Source organism: Aethalodelphis obliquidens, unplaced genomic scaffold, assembly GCF_003676395.1.
Source record: "Aethalodelphis obliquidens isolate GAN/ISIS:26980383/991018 unplaced genomic scaffold, ASM367639v1 scaffold18, whole genome shotgun sequence".
NCBI lineage: Eukaryota > Metazoa > Chordata > Mammalia > Artiodactyla > Delphinidae > Aethalodelphis > Aethalodelphis obliquidens.
The window spans coordinates 14,838,877-14,851,096 of NW_020837962.1; the positions used below are offsets into that span (position 1 = coordinate 14,838,877).

Here is a 12,220-nt window from a genome sequence, read left to right on the forward strand (position 1 = left end):
CTCTCTCCTTCCCTCTCTGTCCATCTCCCTCTGCATGTGGTGAACTTGGCTTCCTCACAGTACGGAAGTGTCAGGGAGGTCAGACTCCCTACACGGTGGCTGGCTTCCCCCAGCATTTATGTTCCGAGAGACCAGAGCAGACACTGCAACACTTCTTGTGGTCTGGCCTTAGCGTCATGTCTGGTACGTTATCTTGGTCAAAAGTAAGTCACAGGGCCAGCCCAGGTCCAAGCGGAGGGGCTGCCCTGGGAGGCGTCGTTCATGGGGGGCTATTCTGGGGGACCATCTATCGCACTCACCATAAAGATGTCATAGTTAAGTCTCAACCTATTCTAAAACAAAGAATGGGGTTACCTATGTATCATTCATTCCATATGAGTCATGGGGATTTTCCGTACCCCAGTTGTGGGTAGCACTATATATGCTGCCCTGGGAGATTTTAACTGTTATTCCTCAAATACCAGCAAGTTCTCAATTTATTCATAATATTTCACAATGAATCTTGCTCCCCTCGGACGCAGCAGGAGTCCACTGAGAAAGCAATGCAGAGGGCCCAGAACTGAACTCTGGCTGTGATTTCAACTCAGAACCAGAAGCTCATCTATACTTTTTAGTTTTTAAAACAGTTTTATTGAGGTATAATGTACATCACATAAAATTCACCTGTTCTAAGTATATAATTTGATGATATTTCCTAAATTTACACAATCGTGCAACCCCCACCGCAGTCCAGTTTTAGAACGCTCCATCACTGAAAAGTTCCCTTGCGTCTGTTTGTCGTCCTTCCTTGCTTCCACCTCCTACTCCAGGCAACCACTGATCTGCTTCCCGTCTCCATAGTTTTGCCTTTTCTAGAAATTCAAAATAAATGTCATCATACAAATATAGTGTTACATATCTGGCTGCTTTCATTCATCCTTTTTTTTTTTTTTTTGAGGTTCACCCATGTCGTTGCATGTATCAGTAGTTCGTTCATCTTTATTCTTGAGTAGTATTCCATTTTATGGATGTACCATAGTTTGTTTTTCCATTGCCAAGTGGACGGACACTTGGATTTTTTCCAACGTTTGGATTATTATAAATAATGCTGCTATGAGCGTTCACATATAAGTCTTTGTAGTATAAGCCCTGGAGGTTGGATTTTCTCTTCTTTGTAACAAACAAGTGCCTGACTTAAGCTTCGCTTGCTGAGGCATCCACTTCAAAGGCGGCGATCTTGAGTAGACACGCTGCCGACCACAGGACTGGATAAAGATCCAGGCCACCTCCCCCCACGGAGGCTCCTTTATCTTAGAGATCTTGGTTGGTTTCAATGACTGACCAATTGGGTTGCTTGTTTTTTCTCTTCCTGCTTTAAATTCTCACTCTTACGTTTAAAATTCACCAATAAAGAGTGAGCCCGTGGAACCCTAGCCCCCTCCCTCAACCCCAATAAAAGCAGAACCTCTGGCCTGTGATTTCTCCCTTCCTCACTCCCTCCCTCCATCCCTGTCTCTCCCTCTGTCTCTCTCTCTCTCTCTACCTGTGACCTCGCTGTGAGCCACATAATTTCCAGGACTTGTAAGTAATAAACCTCATCTCTTTCAAATCTTCCTGATGATTATTGCTAAGGGCCTCTTGCAATCATAATAAGAACAAGGCCCGGTCTAGCCACATGTGTGGATAGATACGCAGGAGCAGAATTGCTGGGTCATATGGTCAGTGGGTTTAACCTTTTGGTTGTTCCATCTTACATTCCCACCGGCATCATCTGAGAGTTCCGGTTTCTCCACACACTCACCAACACTTGATATCGTCGGCCTTTTTTGATCACCTGTACTCTTGAATATGTTCTCTGCAGGTATTTGCTTGAGATGTGTCCCTAGTGTATTAGGATGCAGGTTTGGCTGTTGTAACACAGAACTGAAACAACAGTGGCTTAACCAAGAGGGCAGCAACGGGCTGTAATCCACCCAGAGCTGTGCAGAGGAGCCACGGTGTCAGGGTCTGGGGTCAAGTTTCCACTGTGTTGCTCCACCACATCTAGGACATTGCATGTGTCCTCTGACCCAACGTGGCTGCCCACCACAGCCACATTCCAGCCAGCAGGAACCACAGCCCACCTCTTCCTTTAGGGTACAATCCAGAAGTTGCCATATCACGTCCACATGCATCCACTGGCCACACCTGGTGACATGGCTCCAGCTAGCTTCAAGGAGGACTGGGAAATATCTTTCTTCTAGGAAACACATGTCTGGCTAAAAATCATGGGCTCTATGATTCTTGAAGAAGAGAAACACAGACATTGGGAAGAACCAGCAGCCCCTGCCGCATCATGGTGACCACACTCTGGTGTATTTGTTTGATATGTTTAACTCTCTCTCCCACTAATTTGCACTGAAAGCTCACAGCTGGAACACAGGTGGTTCTGTTTGATTGGCCCAGGAACTTAATACTGTTTACATCGCCAGCTGTCTTCTCTCTTTGGTGTTTCTTTGTCTGCTTTGCTCATTGATTTTCATATTGGCCTTTGATTTATTTTATCTATTTCATTAACATTTCTTTTGCAATTTCTCAGATTTCTTACATGTCGGTTTTTTATATTTCTTAAAATTCTTGAAGCTTCAAGTAAATATGTGTCCCAAAATGCTTTAAATTCTTTAAGTAAACATTCAGAAATGAATATACATCAGTTCCAAAATAGTTGAGAAATGTTTAACCCTAAGCAATGCAGAGGTTGTAAGCCACATTTTTAGAAGGAGAAAAAAATTCTCAGAAATACACAATTGATCTAAACGGCCACTACCTATCAGTGAGTGACAATATTTAAGAAATAACATGATCAGTGGGTACTTGCATGTTCACTGGTTGGAGTGACTTATGGGTGGCTAAACTTTGGGTAAGCATGTTTTGTTTTGTATTTAATAACAAAACCAAATTTACAGATGCGGATATGTGGATGCAGATAGAGACAGTCTTTTAGATGAAATGCCTGCTTAACTCATTCACCTCAACATCCATCTCATCTGAATGCTCATCTTTGGCCCACGGTCTGTCATCTGAGATACAGCTGTCCTCCTAGTTACACACTTCCTAGACCTCACAAACATTTCCATCCAGGGACCATTCAAATCCTGGCGAATGCCCAGGCTTCCTGAATGTGCACATACCAGCCCCATTACTCTGAGCAGAAGCCTGGTTCCCACCCACTTGCTCTACCCCTTTTAAGGTCTAGGTTGTCTCCCCACCCTAGCTAGCCCTTTCCTTGGGGACCCAGCCAGGGCTTCTACCCATAGACCTTGTCACCCAGAAACCAGCTCAGACTGCCTGCTAGGTGGAAGGATTTTCTGATGGTAATCCAAAAAAGGCTTAGGTTTGGGATTGGAGCTAGGAATTCTACTCAGAGCCCAAATCTCATTTGAACACACATACATTTTTGCTAGGATTGGAATCAGATGCCATAAATATGTATCTTTAGAAATACCAATATAAGGTAAAAAAAAAGTATTCATAGCTCTATCCCTGTAAAGATTATTATCCTCTCCATAAAGCACCATAATTACTTGAATGATTGCAAGGGAGTGAAAAAAACTGGATCTGGAAGAATTCTGCAACTTGTCCAGGCCAGGTTTTCTCAACCTATTGGAAATTTTTGATATTTGGGGCTGGGTAATCGCTGCTGTGGGGCTGTCCTGTGCACTGTAAAATGCTCAGCGGCATCTTTGGCCTCCACCCACCAGATGCCACTAACACACTCCCGTTTCCAGCGTGACGACCAAAATGTTTCCCCACGTTGCTAAATGACCCCTTGGAGCAAAATTATGCCCAACTGGGAACCTCTGGTTTAGGAACATGAAGGGGTTGAATGGAAACCGCTTATTCACCCAGGCATGAACTTTTCAAATAGGAGGCTGACTTTTGAGGTGGGTCACATGACAGCAATCTGTTAGCCCTTCGTTAAGAATTTGAAAGACAATCACTACAGCTGCCACCTGCCTGATCCCAAGTGTATCACCTCTGCCCTTCACAGTGGCTTCCAAGGGCGTCCTGTTAACCTCATGTGACAAAGGAAGAAACTGAGATGCCAAAGGCCACATAACTTAAGCCAAGGTCACACGAAGAGGAGGCAATAGAACTGGGATTAAAATCCAGATCTGCAGGTCAACAAACTCCATCCTCTTTCCCACACTCCGAGCAGCGTCTTCTTGCCTTTGTCGCTGCCTCTGGAGATGGCAGCTGGATCTGTCATCCACGCAAACGCAAGGTTTTAGGTCCAGGGGCGGTAGATGGATGCCTGTGGGATGCCCTGGTAGCCTGCGGATACGTTTACTTTATTAATCATTGCTGCCAAACGGGGAAGTCCCTCGTGGTTCTGCTGAAGAAAAATGGTTGTTCTCAGGGGCCTCTGACTCCCCCAGTCACCTACCTTCAGTTGAAGCAGCTTTTACCTCAGCCAGGCTTGATTTTTCTTGGCCACCATATAAGGTCATTGACAGAAAAAGGAGAACCATGCAAGTTCATTGCCAGAACACTACAAAATGATGATATCAGAGACAGGAAGCTCTTGACCACAAAGGAGGATTTTAAAGAATCAAGGCAGATGTCAGAAAGTTTGCAGACCCTGGATTAGACCATCAACACACAGACCATCAAACCTGAAACCCTCTCCCTTTGCTGAGATGTTCCCGAGTCCCTGGCCCCTCCTGCCCGCCTGTGTTCCTTACCAGACCATTCTCTGATGTGAAAGTCATAGACATACATATGGGGACATGAAAGCACATGTATGGCAAAGCTCTTATTCATTTCCTTTCAAGAACTATTTTATCGCAAATGGATAGAAGCACTAATTTTCTGCCTTGAAAACTCAAAAATGTTTTGCATAGATACTTTCCCTAAGCTGAGCGCATCTGAAATACTAACAGTTTTTCAGAGCAGACACTTAGTGGGCACAGAGCAAGATGGTGAGAGGCATTAACAATGCCCTTATTTTTCAGACTCTTTTGGAAGCTTTATTAACTCCTTTGAACTACATAGTCATTAACTACTACTTCACTTTATGACCACCTGCAGCTTATAAAGGGGCCTGCCTTGGGGCTTCCCAGGTGGCGCAGTGGTTGAGAGTCTGCCTGCCGATGCTGGGGACACGTGTTCGTGCCCCGGTCCCTGGAAGATCCCACATGCCGTGGAGCAGCTGGGCCCATGAGCCATGGCCACTGAGCCTGCGCGTCCGGAGCCTGTGCTCCGCAATGGGTGAGGCCACAACAGTGAGAGGCCCGCGTACCACAAAAAAAAAAAAAAAGGGGGCTGCTTTGCAGCATTGGGCACCAGAGTAATTAGCTTATTCATTTTTAACAATTGAGATGATTTGTTTCAATAGAAATGGTTTGGCAAGTGGGAAAAGACACAGATTCCAATCTTTAGTAAAGAATAATAATGTGTAAGGAGGTTGTTTTGTTTGGTTTTATTTTTATTTTATTATTAAAAAAATTTTTTTTAATGCCTAAGCAATCATCTTTGGTGTAGAACTTGTAGCTCTTGTCAAAAAGCCACGCAGTAGTTCAGCCAGCAGGGGGAGCCTGGAGTCTCGTTTAAATTAACTGGGCCAGCCAGGTATTGGTTTGGGGCTTAAAAGTCTTCCAAAAATGTGGCTAAACCTGTCTTGCTGCACAAAATAATTCTTCTATCACAGACACACAAATCTGCAAAGCATTTGAGGGTTTTCTTCTCTACAACCCACAGTGAAGTTTACCAAATTAAGTGGTGTTTCTATATTTGAAAATGAAAAAAAAAAAATCATTGACTAGGAAAGAAAGGACAAAGAAAAGAGTGAAGTAGCTAATGTTTAACAAACTGAAATGACAGTAGCTTTGAAGGCCAATAAAGTGAATACAAAATCAGAGAGAGAACCACAGTGGTCATAGGCACGTCCTGGGAAATAAAAGAACCATTCACTAAAAACAGAATTCTCCTCAGAGCCAGGCGAATCTCTTTGGAGGTCCCAAACCCTGAAAAGGCTCTTCCTTCCCAAAATCCCAATGTGGATTTCAAACTAAAAACAGTATTAATATACATAGCCTTCACTGAGCTGTACCCTTACGATTTGTGTACTTTACAGTATAACTCAACAGAGGACAAACAAAACAAAAAAGTTAGATATGTGCTGAAATTAAGATAACTTTTTCTTTAGTGTACTTCTAATCCAGAACTGATTCTCATTGAAATTAATAAAATTAAAACATAATAAATACAAATTATCTTAATCATTATGCTCTTAACTTACTTAGACACTGCGATAGCTTTAACTTGTATTTTTCCATCAGGCAGAGTAATAGGCTTCATATACTTCAACGTAGTGTTTTCACCATAACCAATTTTCTTTAGGAATTCAGGTTTGCTGCCATCCAGGGTATAATATATGTTGACATCTGGGGTGTCTGAAAAACCCAAAAGAGGATATCTGGAATTAACATTAAAGTAGCAAGTCCCTGAATAACACCTATGGGTCAGTTATTTAATGAGTTTTTTTAAATGTACTGTAGAAATGAATAACAATAACTAACAATAATTGAGTTCTTTGTGCCACGCACTGTGCTTTACATGAATTAGCTAATTTTATCAGTACAACCTTATGATAGGTCCTATTTTATACCCACATTACAGATGAGGAAACTGAGTCCCAGAGACGTTAAGAAACTTGTTAAATAACAGCAGAGTTGTGGTTTGACTTATGGGAGGTTGGATCCATAGGCCATGCTCTTGAACCACTATGGTATTTTGCCTCCCCAATAGAGCAATGATACAAATCAAGCAGGGGTGAATTTTAAAACTGCAATGCCTACTTAGAAAGCAGAAGCTAATTTTTCATTCTTGGAGCATTGCTCAAGAAATGCTTTTGTTATATTTTATTTGGACTAGGTAAATGATTCCTACATTTCTTAGAACATTTGTAAAGGTAAAAAATACATATGATCCAAGATTCAAAAGGTCAGAAAAGGATATACAATGAAAACTCTCCCTCCCACCCCTGATATAAGTTGCCCAAAGGCAACCAATAATATCAGCTATCCTTCCAAAAATAGTTTACATCCATACAAGCATATATGTACATAGTTTTCCCCCCTCCCTTTTTTTTTTTTTTTTTTTGCTGTACGCGGGCCTCTCACTGCTGTGGCCTCTCCTGCCGTGGAGCACAGGCTCCGGACGCGCAGGCCCAGCGGCCATGGCTCACGGGCCCAGCCGCTCCGCGGCATGTGGGATCCTCCCGGACCGGGGCACGAACCTGTGTCCCCTGCATCGGCAGGCGGACTCTCAACCACTGCACCACCAGAGAAGCGCTCCCCCCTCTCTTTATATACAAATGGTGGCTTATCATACCCTGTTCTACACATTTCTCTTTTCATTTAACAATCTGTCTTGGATATTGCCCTATATTGGTACATAAAAGCATCCCCATTCTTCATTACGGCTGTACTGTATTCTGTCTTTCTATGGATGTATCATTGGCAAAGAGCCAATCCCTACAGATGAACATCTAAACTGTCTTCTTTCCTTTTCTTTCTTTCTTTTTCTTTTTCTTTTGCTATTACAAGCATTGTAATGAATAACCCTATAAAGAGTTCTTTTTATAAGTACATCTGTAAAATGTGTAGAACTCGTACTGTTGAGTCAAAAGCTACGGGCACTTGTAATTTTGGTTAACGGTGCCAAACTTGCCTCCACAGACAGTGAAACAATTCACATTGCTATCAGCAAGGCACGGAAGTGCGTGTTTACCCACAATCTCAGCCATATTGTGTGTGACCATTTTTTCTTTTATTTTTGCCAATATTTCTTTTATATTTTCCTAGGTTAAAAAAAAAGTATCTCATAGTTTTAACTCACATTTCTTACATTTTGAGTAAGATTCACTCATTCATTCAACAAATATTTACCAAGTACCTATTACATGCCAGACACTGTTCCAGACACTGGGGATACACCAACGACCAAAGTCCCCGCTGTCATAGAGCTTCCGTTTTGGGAAAAACACACAAGCAGTAAACAAACAAAAAATTACATATAATCTGTTAAGTGGTGATTAAATGCAAGGGAGTAAAAAAAAGCAGGGGAAAAGGTCTGCTCAGCAAGCTGGTGAAGGGGTGAGTAGAAGCATATTCTCATATGTTTAAAAGATATTTGTATCTCCTTTCCTATAAAGTGTTCTTTCACATCCTTTGTCCATTTTACTATTGGGTTATTATTATTTTTGTCATTGAATTGTAGAATCTTTTATTTATTAGACATTTTCAATATTAGAGAATTTGGATATCCTGTCATTTGTCAATAATCACCCAACTTCTCCTGAGGGTTATGGGCACATATACTAAGACTTGTATTTTGGTTTGAGAATTTTTGAAAATAATATTGGCTTTTAAGATAAAGGGAGATACAGTATAACGTAATATATTCTTAGTTGGAACTCTTAGTCTAGGAAGCCCAGGTGTCACACCATCGATACAGATAAATAGTTTGTATGCACATTAGTTATTAAAATACATAACTGGAGTCTCAGAGTCTGTTTTTTTAAATCGAAGTATAATTTATTTACGATGTTGTATTAGTTTCACATATACAGCAAAGTGATTCAGTTATACATATGTATACTATTTGTTTCTTTTTCAGATTCATTTCCATTATAGACTATTACAAGATATTGAGTATAGTTCCCTGTGCTATACAGAAGTTCCTTCTTGTTTATGTATTTTATATATAGTAGTATGTATATGTTAATCCCAAACTCCTAATTTATCTCCCCCGCTCCTGCTATTCCCTTTGGTAACCATAAGTTTGTTTTCTATGTCTGTGTGTCTATTTCTGTTTTGTAAATAAGTTCATCTGTATCACATATAAGTGATATCATATGATATTTGTCTTTCTCTGTCTGACTTACTTCATGTAATATGATAATCTCTAGGTCCATCCATGTGGCTGCAAGTCAGAGTCTGTTTTAAACAAGTATTTGTTCATATGTTCTATCTATAAAACTTTTCCTTCTCCTTATGTTAATTATATATGTATATGTGTATGTGTGTGTGTGTGTGTGTATTCCTGGCATTAACAGGAAATGCATTCACTGCTTTATTTCTGCAGAAATAGCTAAGATTTCTTTTGGCATTACCATGTGACAGACCCTGTGCCCCTCACATCACATATCGATTCATTAAACCTCACAATGGCTGTAAACAGTAGATAATACTATCACTCTCTTACAGTGAGGAAGCTGAGACTTATAAAGGCACAACAATGTATTGAAGGTCACTAGAAGTTCTCAAAGCCAGGATTCACTCTCCAACCTGTCTGACTGGGAAGCCTGTGTTAGCAGGTCACACTGAAATCCCAGAAAAATAATGAGAATCCTGGGAAAGTCTGGGGAAGCATCAGGAAATCCTCCCTTGGCTAAGGTGAGTCAAGGCATTGCTACAACTATTACCCACACAAATGGAAGGTTGGCAAGAGTTTTAATCTATATAAATACCACTCTATAAACTACCATTGTTTCAAATTTTGGAAGTTTTACAAACTTCCCAAGATCCTGATTATAGAAAACATGTAAAGAGATAAATCAACAACCAGATGAATATAAAGAATATGGCAGTGTTATTTTAAATGATTTCAAGTATATTTGATTCTTACCTGATTTCATTTCCAAAAGCGTATTGTTATCAATTTCATGGTTGGCTTTTCTGGGCTGAGGCACCCGCAGGGGAATGATTTGAGGGACACACACTGAACCAGCCGTCATTTCCCCTCCTTACATTAAAAACAGTGGATGAAAATAAATTCCAATGGGCACCTATATTTGAACACAAACACTGAAGAGAAGCACCTCGTTCAAATACAGTGAGACCAGTAAAAACTAAAGAGAATACTGTTAATCCATTATCTACAAATATCATTTTTATTTTTTGGGAGACTCATCTCAGTTCTTTGGGTTTTTTTTTTTTGTCTTTTTTAAATTGAAGTATAGTTGATTTACAATGTTGTGTTAATACAAATATCTTTTTTTTTTTTTTTTTTTTGGCGGTATGCGGGCCTCTCATTGTTGTGGCTTCTCCCGTGGTGGAGCACAGGCTCCGGATGCACAGGCTCAGCGGCCATGGCTCATGGGCCCAGCCACTCCGCGGCATGTGGGATCTTCCCGGACCGGGGCATGAACCCGTGTTCCCTGCATCGGCAGGCAGACTCTCAACCACTGCGCCACCAGGGAAGCCCACAAATATCATTTTTAATTGAAATAATTATTGTTTCAGCTGTATTCTTGCTGTTGAGATCTGGTGTGGGGTTTTGATTATCTAAATATTTACCTCACTTTGGGAGAAAAAGCATGAATGTATGGGATGGGGGCACAAAATTCTTTTAAATGGACAAATTAAGTGAACTCATCAGAGTAGAGACCATCACTGATGACCTGACCTGAGCAACCCCTGGATCATTACCACATTTTTCTGCCACCTCTCTTGGTTTCAGGCAAGTCAGCACACAAGAGGAACAGAAGTAACTCTGTATGTAGCATGAAATGTTAATTTAGAGCCAACTCCTTTGGGAGAGCTCCAGGTTCAAAGCCCTGCAGTTGTCACCAATTGGTTCTTGCACGTGAAAGCTGCAAAAGAAACTTTAGAAGGATGGCAAAGGATCACGCCTCAGCCGGAAGAAAGCTAGCATGGATATAAACAGTGAGCAAAAAAACACAAAAGTCTCCCACTCCATCTACTGTATTTATAAATAATTAAGTACAAGTATGGAGGCCTTAGGGATCTTTTTCTTGCGGGGGGGGGGCTCATAATTATTAATACATAAAGGATTCAGGGGGAAAGAAACCCCCACACCTTAATACAGCAACCATTTACATCTCCGATGGTCTGTTCAAATTTCAATGATAATGGATGCATAGGTTTTACTCAATTAAAATCTATATTAAAACTCGAATTTTATAGTGTACTTCTTGCACCCTCCACTATTATTTACAATTTTCCAAGTACTTATAGAATCTTATTTATCAATTTGTGATTGGACACTTAGGCATTTACTAGTTTCTTTTTAGTTTTGGGTTTTGCTATTCTAAATAACGTTGCCCTGGGAATTCCCTGGCGGTCTAGTGGTTAGGACTCCACGCTTTCACTGCAGGGGGCCCAGGTTCCCTCCCCAGTCGGGGAACTAAGATCCCACAAGTCTGAGGCACGACCAAAAAAAAAAAAAAAAATTTAAAATAAATAATGTTGCCCTGAACATCTCTGTGGTTTGAGGTTTGTCACAGAATATAACCCAAAGGTGGGATAACTAAACTTAAGCAGTGAACTTAATGCCTGGTTGGACAGTTCCAGGTCGGAGGCTAAGAATTTAAATTGCAGATACAGATATAGATAGTGGAGCAACGGCCCCTACAGAAGGGATGGACTCTGGAGCTTGCCCGTCCTCACACTTTCATTTAAGTGAGAGACAGTTAAAATAAAAACAGTTAAAAACTAGTTCAAAATAAAAACATTTGGGGAGGGAATAATTCATGAGGCGACTAGGAGCTGCCCTTGGAAGGCTGCCAGTGGGTAGGCCAGTGGGCCCCGAGCGAAGAAGATCAATCAGTAGACCGATCCGTTAGGCCCAAATGTCAGTGTGGCGTCAACAGCATCCCCTACCCCGCAACCCCTCCATCCAGACTGCTCCCTCACCGCCCGCATCCGGAACCGCGCCTGGTCCTTGTCCCCGTCCTTCAGGTGCACCCAAGGACGTCCGCTACCTCTCAGCAGGAGTGAGGGCTGCCGTCCTCCTCCTTCTCCTCCGGCCACCGGGACCCGATTGGGAACCCCGGAGTACCTCCGCAGCCCCCCACGCAGGCAGCCCACCGCTCACTGCCCTTCGTCCTCTCCTTCACAGCGGTCCGGGTTACCAAAGACGCTGCGAGCCGCGCCCCGCCACCTGAGAGTCGGGCAGGTGATTGGCAGGAACCCGGCTTCCTAGCAACTAGCCCCGCCCCTGCGCTTGGCCCGGAGACTGGTACCCGACTCGAGCTCCTTTCGTCAGGCTTCACCGTAGGCGACCGAGAACTTGCCCTCACAGAGGTTGGAAAGTGCTACAAGGTGGCGTCCCAACTCAGAATAGGGGAACCAGGCTCGTTCGTCCGACAGGCACTGACATTCTGGAAAAACCAGAATAAGAATTTGTAGCGGCGCAGGCGCGGCTTGGCCACCTCAAGGCGACTGGCAAAGAA

General features: G+C 42.3%; 1 protein-coding gene across 8 annotated transcripts in view; it reads right to left on the reverse strand.

The window, feature by feature from the left end:
* The window catches only part of DZANK1 (double zinc ribbon and ankyrin repeat domains 1), a 74,523-nt gene extending 62,458 nt beyond the window's left edge, over positions 1–12,065 (reverse strand). For 3 of the 8 annotated variants that reach the window (XM_027118267.1, XM_027118261.1, XM_027118268.1), the window contains exons 1-3: positions 11,682–12,065; positions 9,652–9,830; positions 6,260–6,413 (exon numbers count right to left, since the gene is read on the reverse strand). In XM_027118267.1, coding sequence (XP_026974068.1) covers positions 6,260–6,413; positions 9,652–9,760 — 263 coding nt within the window. In that variant the 5' untranslated portion in view covers positions 9,761–9,830; positions 11,682–12,065. The remainder of the gene's footprint in view (positions 1–6,259; positions 6,414–9,651; positions 9,831–11,681) is intronic. The other 5 variants (XM_027118266.1, XM_027118265.1, XM_027118264.1 and 2 more) reach the window with 5 other exon arrangements.
* Positions 12,066–12,220: the final 155 nt, after the last annotated feature.